The 18,393-nt window shown below is 41.0% G+C and overlaps 2 protein-coding genes across 6 annotated transcripts; one reads left to right on the top strand and one right to left on the bottom strand.

Annotated features, from left to right (window-relative positions):
- The first annotated feature begins 2,460 nt into the window (after positions 1-2,460).
- kcnj11l (potassium inwardly rectifying channel subfamily J member 11, like) lies at positions 2,461-15,568 on the top strand. Of its 2 annotated transcripts, none has more exons than XM_041837787.2 (6): positions 2,461-2,591; positions 3,293-3,485; positions 3,854-4,093; positions 4,331-4,600; positions 8,074-8,281; positions 14,630-15,568. In XM_041837787.2, exons 2-6 carry the CDS (start codon positions 3,324-3,326, stop codon positions 15,079-15,081), a joined length of 1,332 nt encoding a protein of 443 aa, XP_041693721.1. In that variant the 5' UTR covers positions 2,461-2,591; positions 3,293-3,323; the 3' UTR covers positions 15,082-15,568. The 2 variants fall into 2 exon arrangements, with proteins under 2 accessions (XP_041693721.1, XP_041693720.1); XM_041837786.2 differs by having other exon boundaries at positions 3,262-3,485.
- A 789-nt stretch (positions 15,569-16,357) lies between these two features.
- LOC121532095 (CD59 glycoprotein) lies at positions 16,358-18,009 on the bottom strand. Of its 4 annotated transcripts, none has more exons than XM_045227108.1 (4): positions 17,907-18,009; positions 17,628-17,704; positions 17,163-17,264; positions 16,358-16,946 (listed from the first exon to the last, which is right to left on the bottom strand). In XM_045227108.1, the coding sequence occupies exons 2-4, from the start codon at positions 17,680-17,682 to the stop codon at positions 16,747-16,749; spliced, it is 357 nt and encodes a 118-aa protein (XP_045083043.1). In that variant the 5' UTR covers positions 17,683-17,704; positions 17,907-18,009; the 3' UTR covers positions 16,358-16,746. The 4 variants fall into 4 exon arrangements, with proteins under 4 accessions (XP_045083043.1, XP_045083044.1, XP_045083045.1 ...); XM_045227109.1 differs by having other exon boundaries at positions 17,628-17,749; positions 17,907-17,973; XM_045227110.1 differs by having other exon boundaries at positions 17,901-17,931.
- Between the last annotated feature and the right edge of the window lie 384 nt (positions 18,010-18,393).

The raw sequence follows: 18,393 nt of genomic DNA, 5'->3' as shown, positions 1-18,393 counted from the left end.
ACTTACAGTGCCTTGCAAAAGTATTCATCCCCCTTGGCGTTTTTCCTATTTTGTTGCATTACAACTTGTATTTTAAATTGATTTTTATTTGGATTTCATGTAATGGACATACACAAAATAGTCCAAACATATGGAAGAAGGTACTCTGGTCAGATTAGACTAAAATTGAGCATTATGGCCATCAAGGAAAACTCTATGTCTGGCGCAAACCCAACACTTGAGTGGTTTAAGGGGAAACATCTAAATATCTTGGAATTGCCTAGTCAAAGCCCAGACCTCAATACAATTGAGAATCTGTGGTATGACTTAAAGATTGCTGTACACCAGCGGAACCCATCCAACTTGAAGGAGCTGGAGCAGTTTTGCCTTGAAGAATGGGCAAAAATCCCAGTGGCTAGATGTGCCAAGCTTATAGAGACATACCCCAAGAGACTTGCAGCTGTAATTGCTGCAAAAGGTGGCTCTACAAAGTATTGACTTTGGGGGGGGGGGGGTGAATAGTTACAGTGGGGGAAAAAAGTATTTAGTCAGCCTCCAATTGTGCAAGTTCTCCCACTTAAAAAGATGAGAGAGGCCTGTAATTTTCATCATAGGTACACGTCAACTATGACAGACAAATTGGAGAAAAAAAATCCAGAAAATCACATTGTAGGATTTTTAATGAATTTATTTGCAAATAATGGTGGAAAATAAGTATCTGTTGCGCCTTCTTCACCCCACTGTCTGCGTGTGTGGACCATTTCAGTTTGTCGGTGATGTGTAAGCCAAGGAACTTGAAGCTTTCCACCTTCTCCTCTGCGGTCCCGTCGATGTGGATAGGGGGTGCACCCTCTGCTGTTTCCTGAAGTCCACGATCATCTCCTTTGTTTTAAATGTAACCAGTGCAACCATTGCAGAAATATTGCACAGAAAAAGTATTTTGTATACACAGCTTCCAAAATTGAGTATTACGTCAAGCATTTCATTAACTGCAAAACCACTCATGTCATCTATAGATTGGAATGTCCACAGTGCAAGGTGTTCTACATTGGACGGACAAAGAGATGCCTTCAAGACCGCTTAGCGGAACACAAGTACGCCATACGGGTAGGCAATGAAGACTACCCCATGGCAAGGCACTACAAGTCTTTACACCATGGTAACCCTGCCTCCCTACAAGCTATGGGTATTGATCATATTCCGGCCTCTATTAGAAAAGGGGACCGTCTTAAACAGTTCAACCAAAGGGAAAGTTTTTGTATTTACAAACTACAGGCCACTAAATACCCTGGTTTAAATGAAGATATGGATTTCTCACCCTTCATGTAGGGTTGTGATAGGTCCATATGCTGTCATCTAGTGGACATTGTGCTCAATTGCCCTCAGCTATTTTTAGACCGTTGTTGTTTATGTTTTGCTGGTTTCTAGTGTACTATGGAATATATTGCTTTCTTATTTTTGACACTTTTCCCAGTCATATTTAAGGTTAGAACTACCTTTCTAAGTGTTCTGATACTTCTAACTTAGAGTTGTATTTGTATGATAACATAGTTACAGTATTTCACTTTTTAATGTGTATAGTATTGCTTACTAGGTGTGTCCAATCAACTTTGTAACCACTCCCTCTTCAAATTAGGGCTAATTGGAAAAGCTTTTCAAAAGAGGACATTGTATTATTTATTTGTACTCCCTGACGAAGGCCATGCAGCCGAAACGCGTCGGATTAAAAACAAAAACTTGTTTCTATTGAACATGCCATACTAATAAAGGCATTTTAATTAATTATATGAAGAGTGCCTTGGTCCTCCTTTCTTTTTGATCTCCTTTGTTTTGTTGATGTTGAGTGAGAGGTTATTTTCCTGGCACCACATTCCCAGAGCCCTCACCTCCTCCCTGTAGGCGGTCTCATCATTGTTGGTAATCAAGCCTACTACTGTTGTTTCGTCTGCAAACTTGATGATTGAGTTGGAGGCGTGCTTGGCCACGCAGTCATGGGTGAACAGGGAGTACAGGAGGGGGCTGAGCACGCACCCTTGTGGGGCCCCAGTGTTGAGGATCAGTGAAGTGGAGATGTTGTTTCCTACCTTCACCACCTGGGGGCGGCCCGTCAGGAAGTCCAGGACCCAGTTGCACAGGGCGGGGTTCAGACCCAGGGCCTCGAGCTTAATGTTGAGCTTGGAGGATACTATGGTGTTGAATGCTGAGCTATAGTCAATGAACAGCATTCTTACATAGGTATTCATCTTGTCCAGATGGGATAGGGCAGTGTGCAGTGTGATGGCAATTGCAATATATCAATGAAGTATGAAGTAAAAAAGATTTTCCAGAAAGGAAAAAGCTAAAGAAATCGCTGACTAATTGTTGACAAAAATCTACTAATTGTGTTGATAAAATGTTGTTTTTCAATTTCTTTGAATCACAATATGCAATCAATTCAATTGACCCCAAAATACAAACTGCATTAAGTGCTTTGGGGTCAGTGGTCCACTCAGGTTACATTTGACATTCTGCAACAGCGCCAGTACAATGAGCTGGGGACAAACGTAGCTCTAAAATCATCTTGGTTATTTGTTCAATTTCTATTGCAAAATACTCACTCCACTTGTATCGAGGTAAGATATGTGTTTATCATATTGTGAAACCATAGGTGTGAAACGCAGTGAATGTAATATGTACAAATGCTACATTCTCATCATCGTTACCACCCTGATCCTGGCGACAGATGTTTACGCCGGCAGCGCGAGCCACTCGCTTATGTCTGGGCATTGTGCACCTGCTTTTGGTACAGTGCACGCGACTAGATGACGTGTTTTTAATATTATACACTCACTTGGCGACTAAATTCTTCAAATTGTAGCATTTTATATAAGCTTGCTAGAAAGCAAGTCTTTCAAAAAATATAGATGCTTCGTTGTTGGTTCAATTGCCTTCATGGCTGAAGAGGCTAAACTAGCTAGCTGGCTAGAATAGCTAGCATAGCAGTGATAGCATAGCCTGATAAAAAATATTATGGCGAATTTCGATTAATTGTTCAGCTACCTTCAAAGGTACACCTGCACTTGCATATCCAATGACTGCAATGAACCTATGCTAGTGTAGACTATTTTGAAACGTTATAAGCTTGAAAATGAATGACTGTCATGATATTATCTAATGACTACTGTATGTAATGATTTGGCATCAGGATGCTGTCTTTGCATTAATTGCCCTATAGATATCTATCTGTAAAAAACGTTTCAGTTGATATATGATGTATTCAATTGACATATTTTTTTCCCACAGATTTGAGTCAAATAAAATGTGCTCTTTCCAGTGAAATATATAATTTTGACTTCACCATCAATATGCTGGCCCGGAAAGGCCCACTACTACCAGATGGGTTCTTTCTGACCCGACTGGCAGAGAATGCCAACCAGCCCAACCTGTTCAAAACCAAGTCCCAACGGGCCAGGTTTATAACCAAGAATGGATCTTGTAATGTGGCCCACAAGAACATTCGCGAGCAGGTCAGGAACATTTAGAAAATGTCTACTTTTCTTGGCCAAAAATCAAGTGCCTCAGAGTAGGAATCACTCATCTAGGATCAGCCCCCCCGGAATCACTCATCTAGGATCAGCCCCCCCTGTCCATGTAATCTTATTCGTTGTGATCTAAAAGGCAAAACTGATCCTTAATGAGCACTCCTATTCTGAGATGCTTGATACATACGGCCCCCAGATCTCCATTCCACTATGATAGTAACCATCTCTAGAATGCAGGCGGAGGAAGCTGGTACTTGAGCATCATCTAACAAACCCTGTTTGATTTACATTTGATTTACAGTGGAGTTGTACCTGTAATATGGATCGTTATTTTCATCTCTTGGCGACCACAGGGCAGATTCCTTCAGGATGTCTTCACGACTATGGTGGACCTTAAATGGCATTACTCCCTCCTCATCTTCACCTCAGCCTTCCTCTGCTCATGGATGCTCTTTGCCATGATGTGGTGGCTCATGGCCTTTGCCCACGGTGACTTGGAACCCCGTGACCCAAACGGGGAGCCCGGGCCCGTGCCCTGTGTCACTGCCATTAACTCCTTCACCTCTGCCTTCCTCTTTTCCATCGAAGTGCAGGTAAGCGTCCACTTACCAAACGTTTTGACATTGGTTTAAAAAACATTTTTGCTGATAGTTTTGTACAAACATATCAAACTACACTTAATGGGACCATTAGAAAACGTTAGAAAAATAGGATAAATCCTTTTTGTGTCACATTAATGAAATTGTATTTGCTGCTGCACTGCACAATACAGTACAGTGTACACAGTATGTAGTCATTTATCTGATTTGACATATCCATCTGTCCTCCAGGTGACAATAGGTTTCGGGGGGCGAATGGTGACAGAGGAGTGTCCGCTGGCCATCATGGTGCTGATCGTCCAGAACATTCTCGGGCTGATTGTCAATGCTGTGATGCTTGGCTGTGTCTTCATGAAGACGGCTCAGGCCAACCGGCGAGCAGAGACCCTCATCTTCTCCCGGAACGCAGTGATCGCACCACGCCAAGGCCGGCCCACGTTTATGTTCCGCTTGGGTGACCTGCGAAAGAGCATGATCATCTCGGCCACTATTCAACTCCAGGTGATGCTCAGGGCCCAGTTTTTCTAAAGTTATCTATCTGGATTTCGCCAATCGGATAGGATTAAATGCATAGAAACAGAATGAATAGAACAGAAGTCCCCATTCACGTCAATGAGTCGTCCATTCTATTTAAATGCATTTAATCCTATCCGATAGCCAAAATCCAGATAGATAACTTTTTAAAAAACTGGGCCCAGGATATACAATAATTGGTAGGGCTGGGAATTGCCAGGGACCTCACGATACGATATTATCACGATACTTAGGTACCGATACGATATGTATTGTGATTCTCACGATTGTGCCTTCAGAAAGTATTCACACACCTTGACTTTTTCCACATTTTGTTGTGTTACAGCCTGAATTTAAAATTGATTACATTTAGATTTTGTGTCTCTGGCCTACACACAATACCCCATAATGTCAAAGTGGAATGATCTTTTTAGACATTTTTACAAATTAATACAAAATTAAAAGCTGAAATGTCTTGAGTCAATAAGTATTCAACCCCTTTATTATGGCAAGCCTAAATAAGTAAAGGAGTAAAAATTTGCTTAACAAGTCACATAATAATTGCATGGACTCACTCGGTGTGCAATAATAGTGTTTAACATGATTTCTGAATGACTACATACAGTGGGGAAAAAAAGTATTTAGTCAGCCACCAATTGTGCAAGTTCTCCCACTTAAAAAGATGAGAGAGGCCTGTAATTTTCATCATAGGTATACGTCAACTATGACAGACAAATTGAGATTTTTTTTTCCAGAAAATCACATTGTAGGATTTTTAATGAATTTCATTTTCAAATTATGGTGGAAAATAAGTATTTGGTCACCTACAAACAAGCAAGATTTCTGGCTCTCACAGACCTGTAACTTCTTCTTTAAGAGGCTCCTCTGTCCTCCACTCTTTACCTGTATTAATGGCACCTGTTTGAACTTGTTATCAGTATAAAAGACACCTGTCCACAACCTCAAACAGTCACACTCCAAACTCCACTATGGCCAAGACCAAAGAGCTGTCAAAGGACACCAGAAACAAAATTGTAGACCTGCACCAGGCTGGGAAGACTGAATCTGCAATAGGTAAGCAGCTTGGTTTGAAGAAATCAACTGTGGGAGCAATTATTAGGAAATGGAAGACATACAAAACCACTGATAATCTCCCTTGATCTGGGGCTCCACGCAAGATCTCACCCTGTGGGGTCAAAATTATCACAAGAACGGTGAGCAAAAATCCCAGAACCACACGGGGGGACCTAGTGAATGACCTGCAGAGAGCTGGGACCAAAGTAACAAAGCCTACCATCAGTAACACACTACGCCGCCAGGGACTCAAATCCTGCAGTGCGAGACGTGTCCCCCTGCTTAAGCCAGTACATGTCCAGGCCCGTCTGAAGTTTGCTAGAGTGCATTTGGATGATCCAGAAGAGGATTGGGAGAATGTCATATGGTCAGATGAAACCAAAATAGAACTTTTTGGTAAAAACTCAACTCGTCGTGTTTGGAGGACAAAGAATGCTGAGTTGCATCCAAAGAACACCATACCTACTGTGAAGCATGGGGGTGGAAACATCATGCTTTGGGGCTGTTTTTCTGCAAAGGGACCAGGACGACTGATCCGTGTAAAGGAAAGAATGAATGGGGCCATGTATCGTGAGATTTTGAGTGAAAACCTCCTTCACTCAGCAAGGGCATTGAAGATGAAACGTGGCTGGGTCTTTCAGCATGACAATGATCCCAAACACACCGCCCGGGCAATGAAGGAGTGGCTTCGTAAGAAGCATTTCAAGGTCTCCAGATCTCAACCCCATAGAAAATCTTTGGAGGGAGTTGAAAGTCCGTGTTGCCCAGCGACAGCCCCAAAACATCACTGCTCTAGAGGAGATCTGCATGGAGGAATGGGCCAAAATACCAGCAACAGTGTGTGAAAACCTTGTGAAGACATACAGAAAACGTTTGACCTGTGTCATTGCCAACAAAGGGTATATAACAAAGTATTCAGAAACTTTTGTTATTGACCAAATACTTATTTTCCACCATAATTTGCAAATAAATTCATTAAAAATCCTACAATGTGATTTTCTGGAGAAAAAAAATCTAATTTTGTCTGTCATAGTTGACGTGTCCCTATGATGAAAATTACAGGCCTCTCTCATCTTTTTAAGTGGGAGAACTTGCACAATTGGTGGCTGACTAAATACTTTTTTCCCCCACTGTAATCTCTGTACCCCACACTTAATATTATCTGTATGGTCCCTCAGTTGAGCAGTGAATTTCAAACACAGATTCAACCACAAAGACCAGGGAGGTTTCCCAATGCCTCGCAAAGAAGGGCACCTATTGGTAGATGGGTAAACATTTAAAAAAGCAGACATTGAATATCCCTTTGAGCATGGTGAAGTTATTAATTACACTTTGGATGGTGTATCAATACACCCAGTCACTACAAAGATACAGATATCCTTCCAAACTCAGTTGCCGGAGAGAAAGGAAACCACTCAGGGATTTCACCATGAGGCCAATGGTGACTTTAAAACAGTTACAGAGTTTAATGGCTGTGATAGGAGAAAACTGAGGATGGATCAACAACATTCTATTTACTCCACAATACTAACCTAACTGACAGAGGTCTGAGGTCTTGGCTGATTTCATTTGATTTTCCCATGATGTCAAGCAAAGAGGCACTGAGTTTTAAGGTAGGCCTTGAAATACATCCACAGGTACACCTCCAATTGACTAAAATGATGTCAATTAGCCTATCAGAAGCTTCTAATGCCATGACATCATTTTCTGGAATTTTCCAAGCTGTTTAAAGGCACAGTCAACTTAGTGTATGTAATTGGAAAAATTGTTGGAAAAATTGCTTGTGTCAATCACAAAGTAGATGTCCTAACCGACTTGCCAAAACTATAGTTTCTTAACAAGACATTTGTGGAGTGGTTGAAAAAAAAACGAGTTTTAATGACTCCAACCTAAGTGAATGTAAACTTCCGACTTCAACTATATGTGTGCTGCAGAGGGACAAGAGAGCCATGAGAAAACTATTTAAAAAGAAGATGGAGAACAATCTTTGAAGGGAACATACTGGTGTTTTGGTGCAGGTTCAGCCAACTAACGCAAAAATAATACTGCGATATTGTCAAACCGATACGATATATTGTCAAAAATAATATCCCGATATGGAACTATCATTTTTTCCCAGATCACTATTAATTGGGGCCTTCAGCGTAAATGTGAGGTGCTAGTTTTGGGTTCAAATGCAGTATGTTCATGTTCATGTTTACACTGTTATCACTGTGCAATAACCTCTTTAATCACAAAATGTACATTTATGGGTTATGTATGGTTATGAAAGTATGGTTTTAACAGATGACTGATGTCATGTGAAACCATTGAGGGGACTTGAGCTTCAGTGAGTGATGAGGAGCTCTCTAACATGTCCCCTCTTTCTCTCTCTCTGCCGGTGGCAGGTGATCCGCCGGACGGTCACCACTGAGGGTGAGGTGATCCCCGTCTGCCAGCTGGATATCCAGGTGGAGAATCCCCTTAGGAGCAACGGCATCTTCCTGGTGTCCCCTCTCATCATTAGCCACACCATAGAACGTGGCAGCCCACTCTATGAGGTCTCCGCCCAGTCCCTGGCCACAGAGGACATGGAGATCATCGTTATTCTTGAAGGTAGGATGGGAGGAGATTATGTGTAGTTCATAGGGATGTAACGATTCACCGATACGATTCACCGATACCGGTTCAAATGTTTAAGATCTAGTGCATAGGTCCCCAAACCGATTCAACTGCAGCATGAATTGTCAGAAAATCGATTCAAACGTTACGAACTGCTGTTTCACTAACTTTTATTACTCAGAAAATACCTCTAATCCTCTCCTTCAGTAGCCTATTTAACTAGTCAGATAACAACTGTGAACACATAGCGCAGCTGCTCGGGCCAACGAGAGCCTATCCCTGATCTAAAATGTGTATATCTGTGGTGCAGCTTCAGCATTCAAATGCGTGTAAAATGGCTTTTGCAATGTCAAATCATAGGCTTTATTAGTTGGGTGACAACCAATGTAATTTGTTACCAAATGTGCTGTAGAAAATGGTGTTTTACCGGCAGAGTTGTGTAGACTGGAGTGGACACAACTCAAGTCTTGCTGATTGCACACCTTCCTGCTGATTTGGGCTTTTCGATTGCCAGGTTCACCATAAGAAATAGTTTTGGTAGTTTTGTTTTAACACATTACACTCGTGGGAATTGGCCTACAGTGCATTCGGAAAGTATTCAGACCCCTTCCATTTTCCACATTTTGTTATGTTACAGCCTTATTCTAAAATGAATTAAATGAATTTGTTCCCTAATCAATATACAGACAATACCCCATAATGACAAAGCGAAAACAGGTTTTTTAGAAATGTTTGCAAATTTATTACAAATAAAAACAGAAATACCTTACTTGCATAAGTATTCAGACCCTTTGCTATGAGACTTGAAATAGAGCTCAGGTGCATCCTGTTTTCATTGATCATCCTTGATGTTTCTACAACTTGATTGGAGTCCATCTGTGGTAAATTCAATTGATTGGACATGATTTGGAAAGACATACACCTGTCTATATAAGGTCCCACAGTTGACAGCGCATGTCAGAGCAGAAACCAAGCCATGAGGTCGAAGGAATTGTCCGTAGAGCTCCGAGACAGGAATGTGTCGAGGCACAGATCTGGGGAAGGGTACCCAAAAACTGTCTGCAGCATTGAAGGTCCTCAAGAACACAGTGGACCTACATTATTCTTAAAAGGAAGATGTTTGGAACCACCAAGACTCTTCCTAGAGCTGGCCGCCCGGCCAAACTGAGCAATATGGGGAGAAGGGCCTTGGTCAGGGAGGTGACCAAGAACCCGATGGTCACTCTGACAGAGCTCCAGAGTTCCTCTGTGGAGATGGGAGAACCTTCCAGAAGGACAACAATCTCTGCAGCACTCCACCAATCAGGCCTTTATGGTAGAGTGGCCAGACGGAAGCCACTCCTCAGTAAAAGGCACATGACAGCCCACTTGGAGTTTGCCAAAAGGCACCTAAAGGACTCTCAGACCATGAGAAACAAGATTCTCTGGTCTGATGAAACCAAGATTGAACTATTTGGCCTGAACGCCAAGCGTCATGTCTGGAGAAAACCAGGCACCACTCATCACCTGGCCAATACCATCCCTACGGTGAAGCATAGTGGTGGCAGCATCATGCTGTGGGGATGTTTTTCAGTGGCAGAGACTGGGAGACTAGTCAATAATCAAGGGAAAGATGAACGGCGCAAAGTACAGAGAGATCCTTGACGAAAACCTGCTCCAGAGTGCTCAGGACCTCAGACTGGGGTGAAGGTTCACCTTCCAACAGGACAATGACCCTAAGCACACAGCCACGACAACGCAGGAGTGGCTTTGGGGCAAGTCTCTGAATGTCCTTGAGTGGCCCAGCCAGAACCCGGACTTGAACCCTATCTAACATCTCCTTTAGAGACCTGAAAATAGCTGTGCAGCGACGCTCCCCATCCAACCTGACAGAGCTTGAGAGGATCTGCAGAGAATAATGGGAGAAACTCCCCAAATACAGGTGTGCCAAGCTTGTAGCATCATACCCAAGAACACTCGAGGCTGTAATCGCTGCCAAAGGTGGTTCAACAAAGTACTTATACTTTAATTTCGTATAAATAAAAAAAAATAAAAAAAAACTGTTTTTACTTTGTCATTATGGGTTATTGTGTGTAGATTGATGAGAACCCCCCCATTTTAGAATAAGGCTGTAATGTAACAAAATGTGGAAAAAGTAAAGGGGTCTGAATACTGTATATGGATAGGGATAAATTGAAATGTTTCTTACAGAATAAATATGAAAAGCATATACATAAGCATGGTAGCAATTGAAAGGGAACAGTTTGGAGATTATGGGGAAATTATTAGACCAAAGTTGAGGACACAACCGTTTACCTGACACAAGACTGAATCCAAACATTACAGTGTTGATTTTATGTGGATTTTACATTTTCTGTACTTTTCGCTGCATTTATTAATAACGAAATCAGAAAATACTCTGAATACATTCAGTAACATGATAAGAATATTCCTGGGAAATGTGTGGTAGGTGCAACATAAGAAAAAAATGACAAGGGTTTGAGTGAGAGGTCTAACTGGTGTCTCCAAGTGGCCACACACCTCTCCAAAGTGTGTACAGTTCCTTAGTAATTTCAATGCACTTTTGTGACTCAAAGAAGAATCTTCAACTATAACCACGTTTCCATCCACAGTTTTTATGCTAGTAAAATCATACCGTATAAAACATAATCCTGAAAGCCGTGAGCTAAAAAGAAGGCAGCTATAAATAAGTATACCGACATAGAAGCTTTCAATTAAATACTGGTCGGACTCGGATCAGGGGAGCGATTTGGACAGTGGGTATTTCGACTCGGCCGACGAAGATTGCTTTCTAGAAGGATTGGATCCACTTTGAGATCTGTAAGTAAATTATTTTCATGACTTTATATAGCTCATTTACTATATGTATTTCGTTTTTAATAAATTGTCTGCTTTTTTTGCTTTGGATTTTTGCTTTGGATTTACATAGGCCTATGTAACAAGTAATTTCAATGTTATATAATTCCAAAGTAGTTATTGTCAATGTTTCATATTAGTTCACTGTTTGCTGTTCTGTTTCATCCTTGTAACTTTGGAGAGGCCCCTAAACTCTCATGGCCATTGTTTATTTGTGGTTCTCACCTCTGCCTTTGTCTCCAAAGTGTCACTGTTTGCAGTGTGTGCTTCATATCTATGTGAATCACTGTACAGATAAAGTTTAGGCTTGGTGTTTTTACTTTACAGTAAATACTTTACAGTAATGTCGTGTCTTACAACAATATATCCCTTTATTTTATTCACCACAGAGTGGAGGATGCAGAGCATTTGAATGATGACATTTGGGAGCCACTCCTCAAGGTCTTCACCCCCCACTGCTATGTCAATCACCCCATCTGATGGTTCTACATCCACTTTTCATTGACCTCTTGAAAAATAACATAGGGTCTTGTGGCACCATTCGTCCTAACAGAATCGGTTTCCCCAAGACCAAGGTAAACCACATGACAAAGACAGCGTAGAGGGGGACCATACATTGGATCAGGACTAACAAGCTGCTTTTTGTGAAATGGAAGGACACTAAGGAAGTAACCATGCTCACCACACAGCATAAGGCATTCAATAACAACTATGTGTCAAGGATGGTGAAAAAGGAAGAATGGAAAAACGAAGAATGTCCCCGTTTCTGTGAAGGACTACAATACCAGCATGGGGGGGTGTCGACCTATCTGATACTCTGATAGGCTACTACCAGGTCCTCCAAAAGACCAGGAAGTGGTATAAGACTTTTTTTTAAACCACTTTGTGGACATTGCTACAGTAAATGCTTTCATTCTCCACAAGCAGATGGCCAAAGCAAAAGGTCAAACCCCTCTCTCCCAGTTGGCCTTCCGAGAGCAGCTGGTTTTGGAAATGGCTGAATTGAGGGCCAAAAGCAACCTCACAAAACCCCCCACTCAAGGTGAGCGCCACTATCCAACTCACATGCCAAAAGACAAAAGATAGAACTGCAAGCATTGCACAAAACACGGGGGGAAAAAGGGTGAAATGCCAGATCTTCTCTCCGAAATGCCAGTTCGCTTTTTGTTTCGTGGCAGCGAGGGACTGCTTCAAAGACTATCACGACATGCACAAGCTATGTTGAAAGTGAAATCTAATCATCTACACCTGGGATGTAAAACGAACACGAATGCCATTTGTAAATAGTTCCGCTTATTTCTATTTTTGCACCTTTTTTAGCAAAGGACACGTGTGTAACCAAGTTTGTGTTTGATAAGACATTTTATATTTTCTAATGTATATCTGTTGCTTTTGATATTATTTATTTGTATGTGGGACCAATAAATTGGATATGCCTACGCTAAACGTTCAGGCACTTTGGAGAGGTTGAAAAAACACTTGGATATCCCCTATATGTCCCCCGACACCACCACAATGTTTGAGAGAGGTTGGTGTTATAGAAATTTAGTTTTTGTAGTGGACAATAACTTTCAGGCACATCCAGTGTGCAAAAACAGTGCAATTACCACATTCGGACACTTTGGAGAGGTTGAAAGGACACTTGAATGTACCCTGGATACCCCATAACACCACCAGAATGTTTGAGTGAGGTTGATATGGAAGAAATTGTGTTTTTATACTGAACAAATAGCATTTAGGGATTGCAAATATGTAATAGCACTGGAATGATCTAATTTACAGACATATGCCACTTTGGAGAGGTTTAGGGACACTTGGAAACGGTCCGTGACCACACCTGACACCACTTACTTAAACATCTGCCCATTTCTAGTTGTCAGGTCTATCAATCCCATTTTCTTCTGATATTGTTCACATGTTGTGGAAGCCATCTGATGTGTTTCCAGCTCTGGGAATCAATAATTCACTTATAGCTTGTCAATGAAAGATGACTTCCAAAATATATATATATTTTAAAATGGTTATTTTGTGTGTGCTTGATCTTGTGTATTCTGAACTATGTAACTCCTATCGATAATTTCCTCATAATCTACCAGATGTCTTTTCTCCAAATATACCAAGTTTTGGCATGTCAGAATCATGTAATTATGCATGAATAGCAGTTACTTTTTGGTATTACATTTAAGAGGTTAACCCGGAAGCCAGCCTCACCAATGTGTCGGAAGAAACACCGTCCAGCTGGCGACCGAAGTCAGCTTGCAGGCGCCAAGCCCGTCACAAAGAGTCGCTACAGCACGACGGGACAAGGAAATCCCGGCCGGCCAAACCCTCCCCTAACCCGGACGACGCTGGGCCAATTGTGCGCCGCCTCATTGGTCTCCCGGTCACGGCTGGCTGTGACACAGCCTGGGATCAAACCCAGGTCTGTAGTGACGCCTCAAGCACTGTGATGCGCAGCGGTCTAAGGCACTGCCACTCGAGAGGCCTGCCTAGTCACTTTTACCCCTACCTACATGTACATATTACCTCAATTACCTCGTACCCCTGCACATTGACTCAGTACTGGTACTCCTTGTATATAGCCTCGTTATTATTTTATTGTGTTACTATTTCCTTCGAAAATGCCTGTAACTTTATTTAGACATAGCCTATTTAAAACAAGTTGTTTTGTTTTTATTAGAATTTGATTCGAATTATAAACTGTATTTTTAGACCTTATCAATAGCCTAGTGAATTTAATCTAGTTTATTGACTACGTTTGGCATGTCCATGTCCAGACTGCAACTTATAAAAGGCTTCCCCCTATATCAGTGTGAATGCTATAGCCTATGTTTAACAATGTAATACCATATTGAAGCAATGCAATGAGAACAATGGGGACTGCAAACATGTTCAACATATTTAGAAAATATGGGGCAGGCTATTTAACCACCTAGGCTATTACGGACTAACATTCTAATTAGAGTTGATGACTACGCAATACATAAGACTGTAAAGACACAACTTGAAGCAACCACATATTTAGCCATAGAGCACATTCTGATTGGCCAGAGAGGGGCCAAGCTTCGACACACACTACTTGTTTATTCATCAAAACCCAGCCCTTTCGCACCACCGCCAGCTACTGCGGCCATAATTCCGGTTGTGAAAATAACTAAAATATTTCTGACACCACCAAACCTATAATGCTTCCGCCAGTGATAAGATTTACCATTGCGTTAGGTTTGTTAAAATAGAGCCCACAACCTTCAAGTGATAGTTCACTCCAAAATCAAAGTTTGTCAGATGTTTTCAGACCTCAAAGGTGGTCTACTGTAGCCCTTAAAATTCACGTTTTTTTTGGTATTCTATTTCATGTCCCCAGTATCACAAACGAATTTCAAACAAATAAATGATTTTTGAATTTCATTGAAAGTAATCAATAACTTGTGGTATTCTGATTTGTCAAAAACAAATGACCGATTTATTTTCTTTGTTGATTGACAGGTGTGGTGGAAACCACAGGTATCACCATGCAGGCGCGTACTTCCTACACCCCCGAGGAGATTCTGTGGGGCCGGCGTTTTGTTTCCATCATGACGGAGGAGGATGGCCGCTACTCAGTGGACTACTCGAAGTTCGGGAACACTGTCCCTGTGCGCATGCCCTCCCTCAGCGCCAAGGAGCTGGACCAGATACGAGGAGTGCAGGAGGGGGACGTGCCTGAAGGCCAGCTACAGGGCTGGGGATTGGTCAGGGCTGGCAGGGGAGGGTTCCGAAGAGGGGGCCGGACTTGTGATAGCAGCTCTGCCTCCCGGCCCTGGTATGCAGCACAGCCAGAGAAAGAGGAGCATGTGAAAGCAAAGGAGAAGAATGGGCAGAAGAAAACAGTTCAGCTAGAAGAGATTGGCCGAAAGATTGAGGTGGAAGGTCTGGGAGACTTTAGTGACAGAGAATAGTAAAATTGATGCGTGAAAATAAGGTACATGTATTGATATAATGCTCTAGTAAAATTATTACCTTTTGTTGTCATTTTATTTTTGTAGTTGTGTTGACTTAGGGCTTTATTCAGTCCACACCACGGAAGTTTAGTTTTACAGCTGATTGAAATTGAAAGGCAATGTTCCCGCTTTAGTTGGCTCAATCAGAAATTACCTTTAAATGTATATATGCGGGATCTGTAACACTTCAGCTTTAAAGATTGAACATTATTCAACAGTATTGGCATTCTTATTTTACCTTTTAACATAAATTAAGTTAAATTGTAAGAAAGCACATGTGTAGCCTCAAGGAGCTCATGATAATCACAATGGAGAGGATTCCCAGAAGCCTTTTTATAACCCACTGTATCCCACATAATACCACAGGATGTTTAAGATGTATTTATTTGTATTTATTGATAACCAATTTTTGATGTGAACATTATATTAAATGTTGTGCAAACAACTGGTGTAATAGCAACTTTCCCTACCCACATCCGTCCGACAAATTGTCATAAAAAAAAAAAAGATTAACTGTTTAAATAATTAAAAGGTGCACTTGGCCGTACTTTCAAAAGTGTGTCTTAAATTGCAGTGTGTTGATGGAGTATCCAATACTTTTGTTGCTTTTTTTTTTTTGCTAGCTAGTAAGCTAGTTGCTGGTTGGACGTTGTATTTCGAGGAAACTTAACAGTCCATTTAGGGCAGCTACAGGCTACTGTGGATAACCCCCTTGCTATTACAAACAGGGTTACAAAGAAACGTGAAACAGTCTCTTTCATATACCAGTAGGTCATTTTATTGGTTTGGGTGAGTCTTTTACAAGTGAGGATAAAACTGATTGACAATTTACAACTTTTAACATGGTTTAAAATGTTAAATGTTAATATTATTGAAACATTTCTTATCACAAAATGTAAAACACTGGGGAAATACATTTTCAATTAACATTTTTTTCCAGTCTTGACTTGGGTGAGTACGTGCCTAGGTCGGTGAATAGACTACTAGCATATCCCATCCCATCTGTGCAGCCTATCTTCGTGACTATTCTGCCTTCCAAGTAAAATTGATTAATCATCATGGTAAAATGAGGCTGTGGTAAGTGTACATAAAGTGGGAGGAAACCCTCCTTCAGACTACAGTAGCTAACACATTATTCATTATTACGGCCTCCTGTAGCTCAGTTGGTAGAGCATGGCGCTTGCAACGCCAGGGTTGTGGGTTCGATTCCCACGGGGGGCCAGTATGAAAAATGAAAATGTATGCACTCACTAACTAAGTCGCTCTGGATAAGAGCATCTGCTAAATGACAAAACAAAAAAAAATATTGGATGAACGAGGTTGTCTTAGCCTGATGCTTCTGAAGCTAATGGCCTAACCCAAATATGCACATAAAACTGTCAAGGATCAATTTACAACAACGAAAATAAATAAACATTTAGATTTCTATTTTGAGTGTTCCTCTAGGTTAGTTCACTGAAACAAAAGCATGTGAGAAAACAGGAAGACTGCAGCTAAGTCAGACATTGTTCATCCACAATTTAAACAACAAATTGAACTCGATCAACAATAACAACCTAAATTCATATCACTGACTGCAATCAATCTCCAGCTCCATTGACGGCTCTGCATGGCAGTTGGAGCTCACAGTGAGGACCACCAGAAGACCAACAGTGACCCCATCAAAGCGAAAACTGGCCATCTCGTGGCAAAAGTGGTACTACTGTTACACAGGTTGCTGTTGCAACACCGGTAGGTGAATCCGGAGACTGCAGGGAACATCTGGGACAGCCGAGAATTGTCACAGTCTGTGTATCTGATACACTGTCGAATTGTCTTCCCACCTAAACAGAATAAAACTGTTATTCAATCACAATCAAATACCGTAGACTGAAAATAGGAATATACTAAATGTGTATGAAAGTTTCAGCCAATGTCCTACAAATGGTGTAATCAGATTTCAATGTAAGATTTACCCATCCAAAAGCCTATAGCAAACATATTTACATTACATTTTAATCATATAAGACACTCTTATCCAAAATGACTTTAAAACACACCTCTTTCACTCAGAGATAAACAGGAATCTTCATAAGTGCAGTCTTGAACATTTTCGCAGCGCCCTGTGTAATCGGAACACTTGAAGCACCGAAGTGCACAGCCTAAAAAAAACAAATATTTTAGTGAGTAGGTTATTTGAAGTCAGAGATATTTTCAAACATCCAATTTATACATGAAGTTTGCATCGCTCTGAGAGTACAATTAAGTTTGCATGAATCCAAGGCAAGAAAACATTTGCAGTGATCTAAGAATTAAACTACAAACTGCTTTTTTTTTTCATGCCAACATATTAAACACATCAGAAACATATCATATATAACATGTCACAAAATGAAGCAATTCTTCGAATGAATGAGTTGTTTAGTATTCCTCATCTTTCACCAAAACATGTGATATAGTAAGTACAGTAGTAGTCAAACCTCATAAAGCAATTTAAAAGCGCACTACAGCCAAAGTGCACTTACCCAAATCGAGTATCCCAAAACAGACCACCAAGCATAGTCCAAGGGAGCGCTTCATTTTTGCTGCCTCGTAATGTCCCCTAAAATACAGTATTCTTAAGGAAAATGTGAAATCTGCAGACAAACTAGATCAAACACATGAATCATCAAGCTGTATCCTTCTTGTAGCAGTCAGTATGTAAAGTCTTAACCATTCCCAGATACCCTCCAAGAATACAAAGGGAATTAAGACAAAGGTTAAATTAAGTTGCTAACCAGGACACAATCAATACTCACACCTACTCTATTGATTAGCGTTATGCCTCCTCCAAGTTCAGCATGAAATGACCGGCAGCAGTCAGGCTGACCTATCTAATATGAAGACTTCTTTGTCCAGTACAAAGGGTCTCTGTCAAACTCTGCTCCTCCCCCAGTCCCCAGAGGAACTGTTTAATTCTGTCTTACTGGTTCTGGCATTCTTTCTATGGAGAATATTTCAACAAAACATGCACCCAGAATACAACAAAAATAAATGTATGTGCATTTTATTAATGTCATATCAAGACGTATTTTTCCTTTCCTTACTCTGCTTTTCAGGACAACCTATGAAAGGTTACCTACTTTAGCTGGAAAACAAACCTGTCTGTCAAAATACTAAAAAATTACTTCACTAATTCAAGTCCCTTGTGTTATTACAAATGTGTGATGCTCCCTCTAACACCAATGGAGCAAAGTCTAGGGCAACAGAGTACCCTGCACTATTAAGGAACTATTAAGTAACTGGTATGGA

Source organism: Coregonus clupeaformis, chromosome 19, assembly GCF_020615455.1.
Source record: "Coregonus clupeaformis isolate EN_2021a chromosome 19, ASM2061545v1, whole genome shotgun sequence".
NCBI classification, from domain to species: Eukaryota; Metazoa; Chordata; class Actinopteri; order Salmoniformes; family Salmonidae; genus Coregonus; species Coregonus clupeaformis.
Note: the sequence above shows the minus strand (reverse complement) of the source record. Positions and strands in the feature narration are given on the sequence as shown.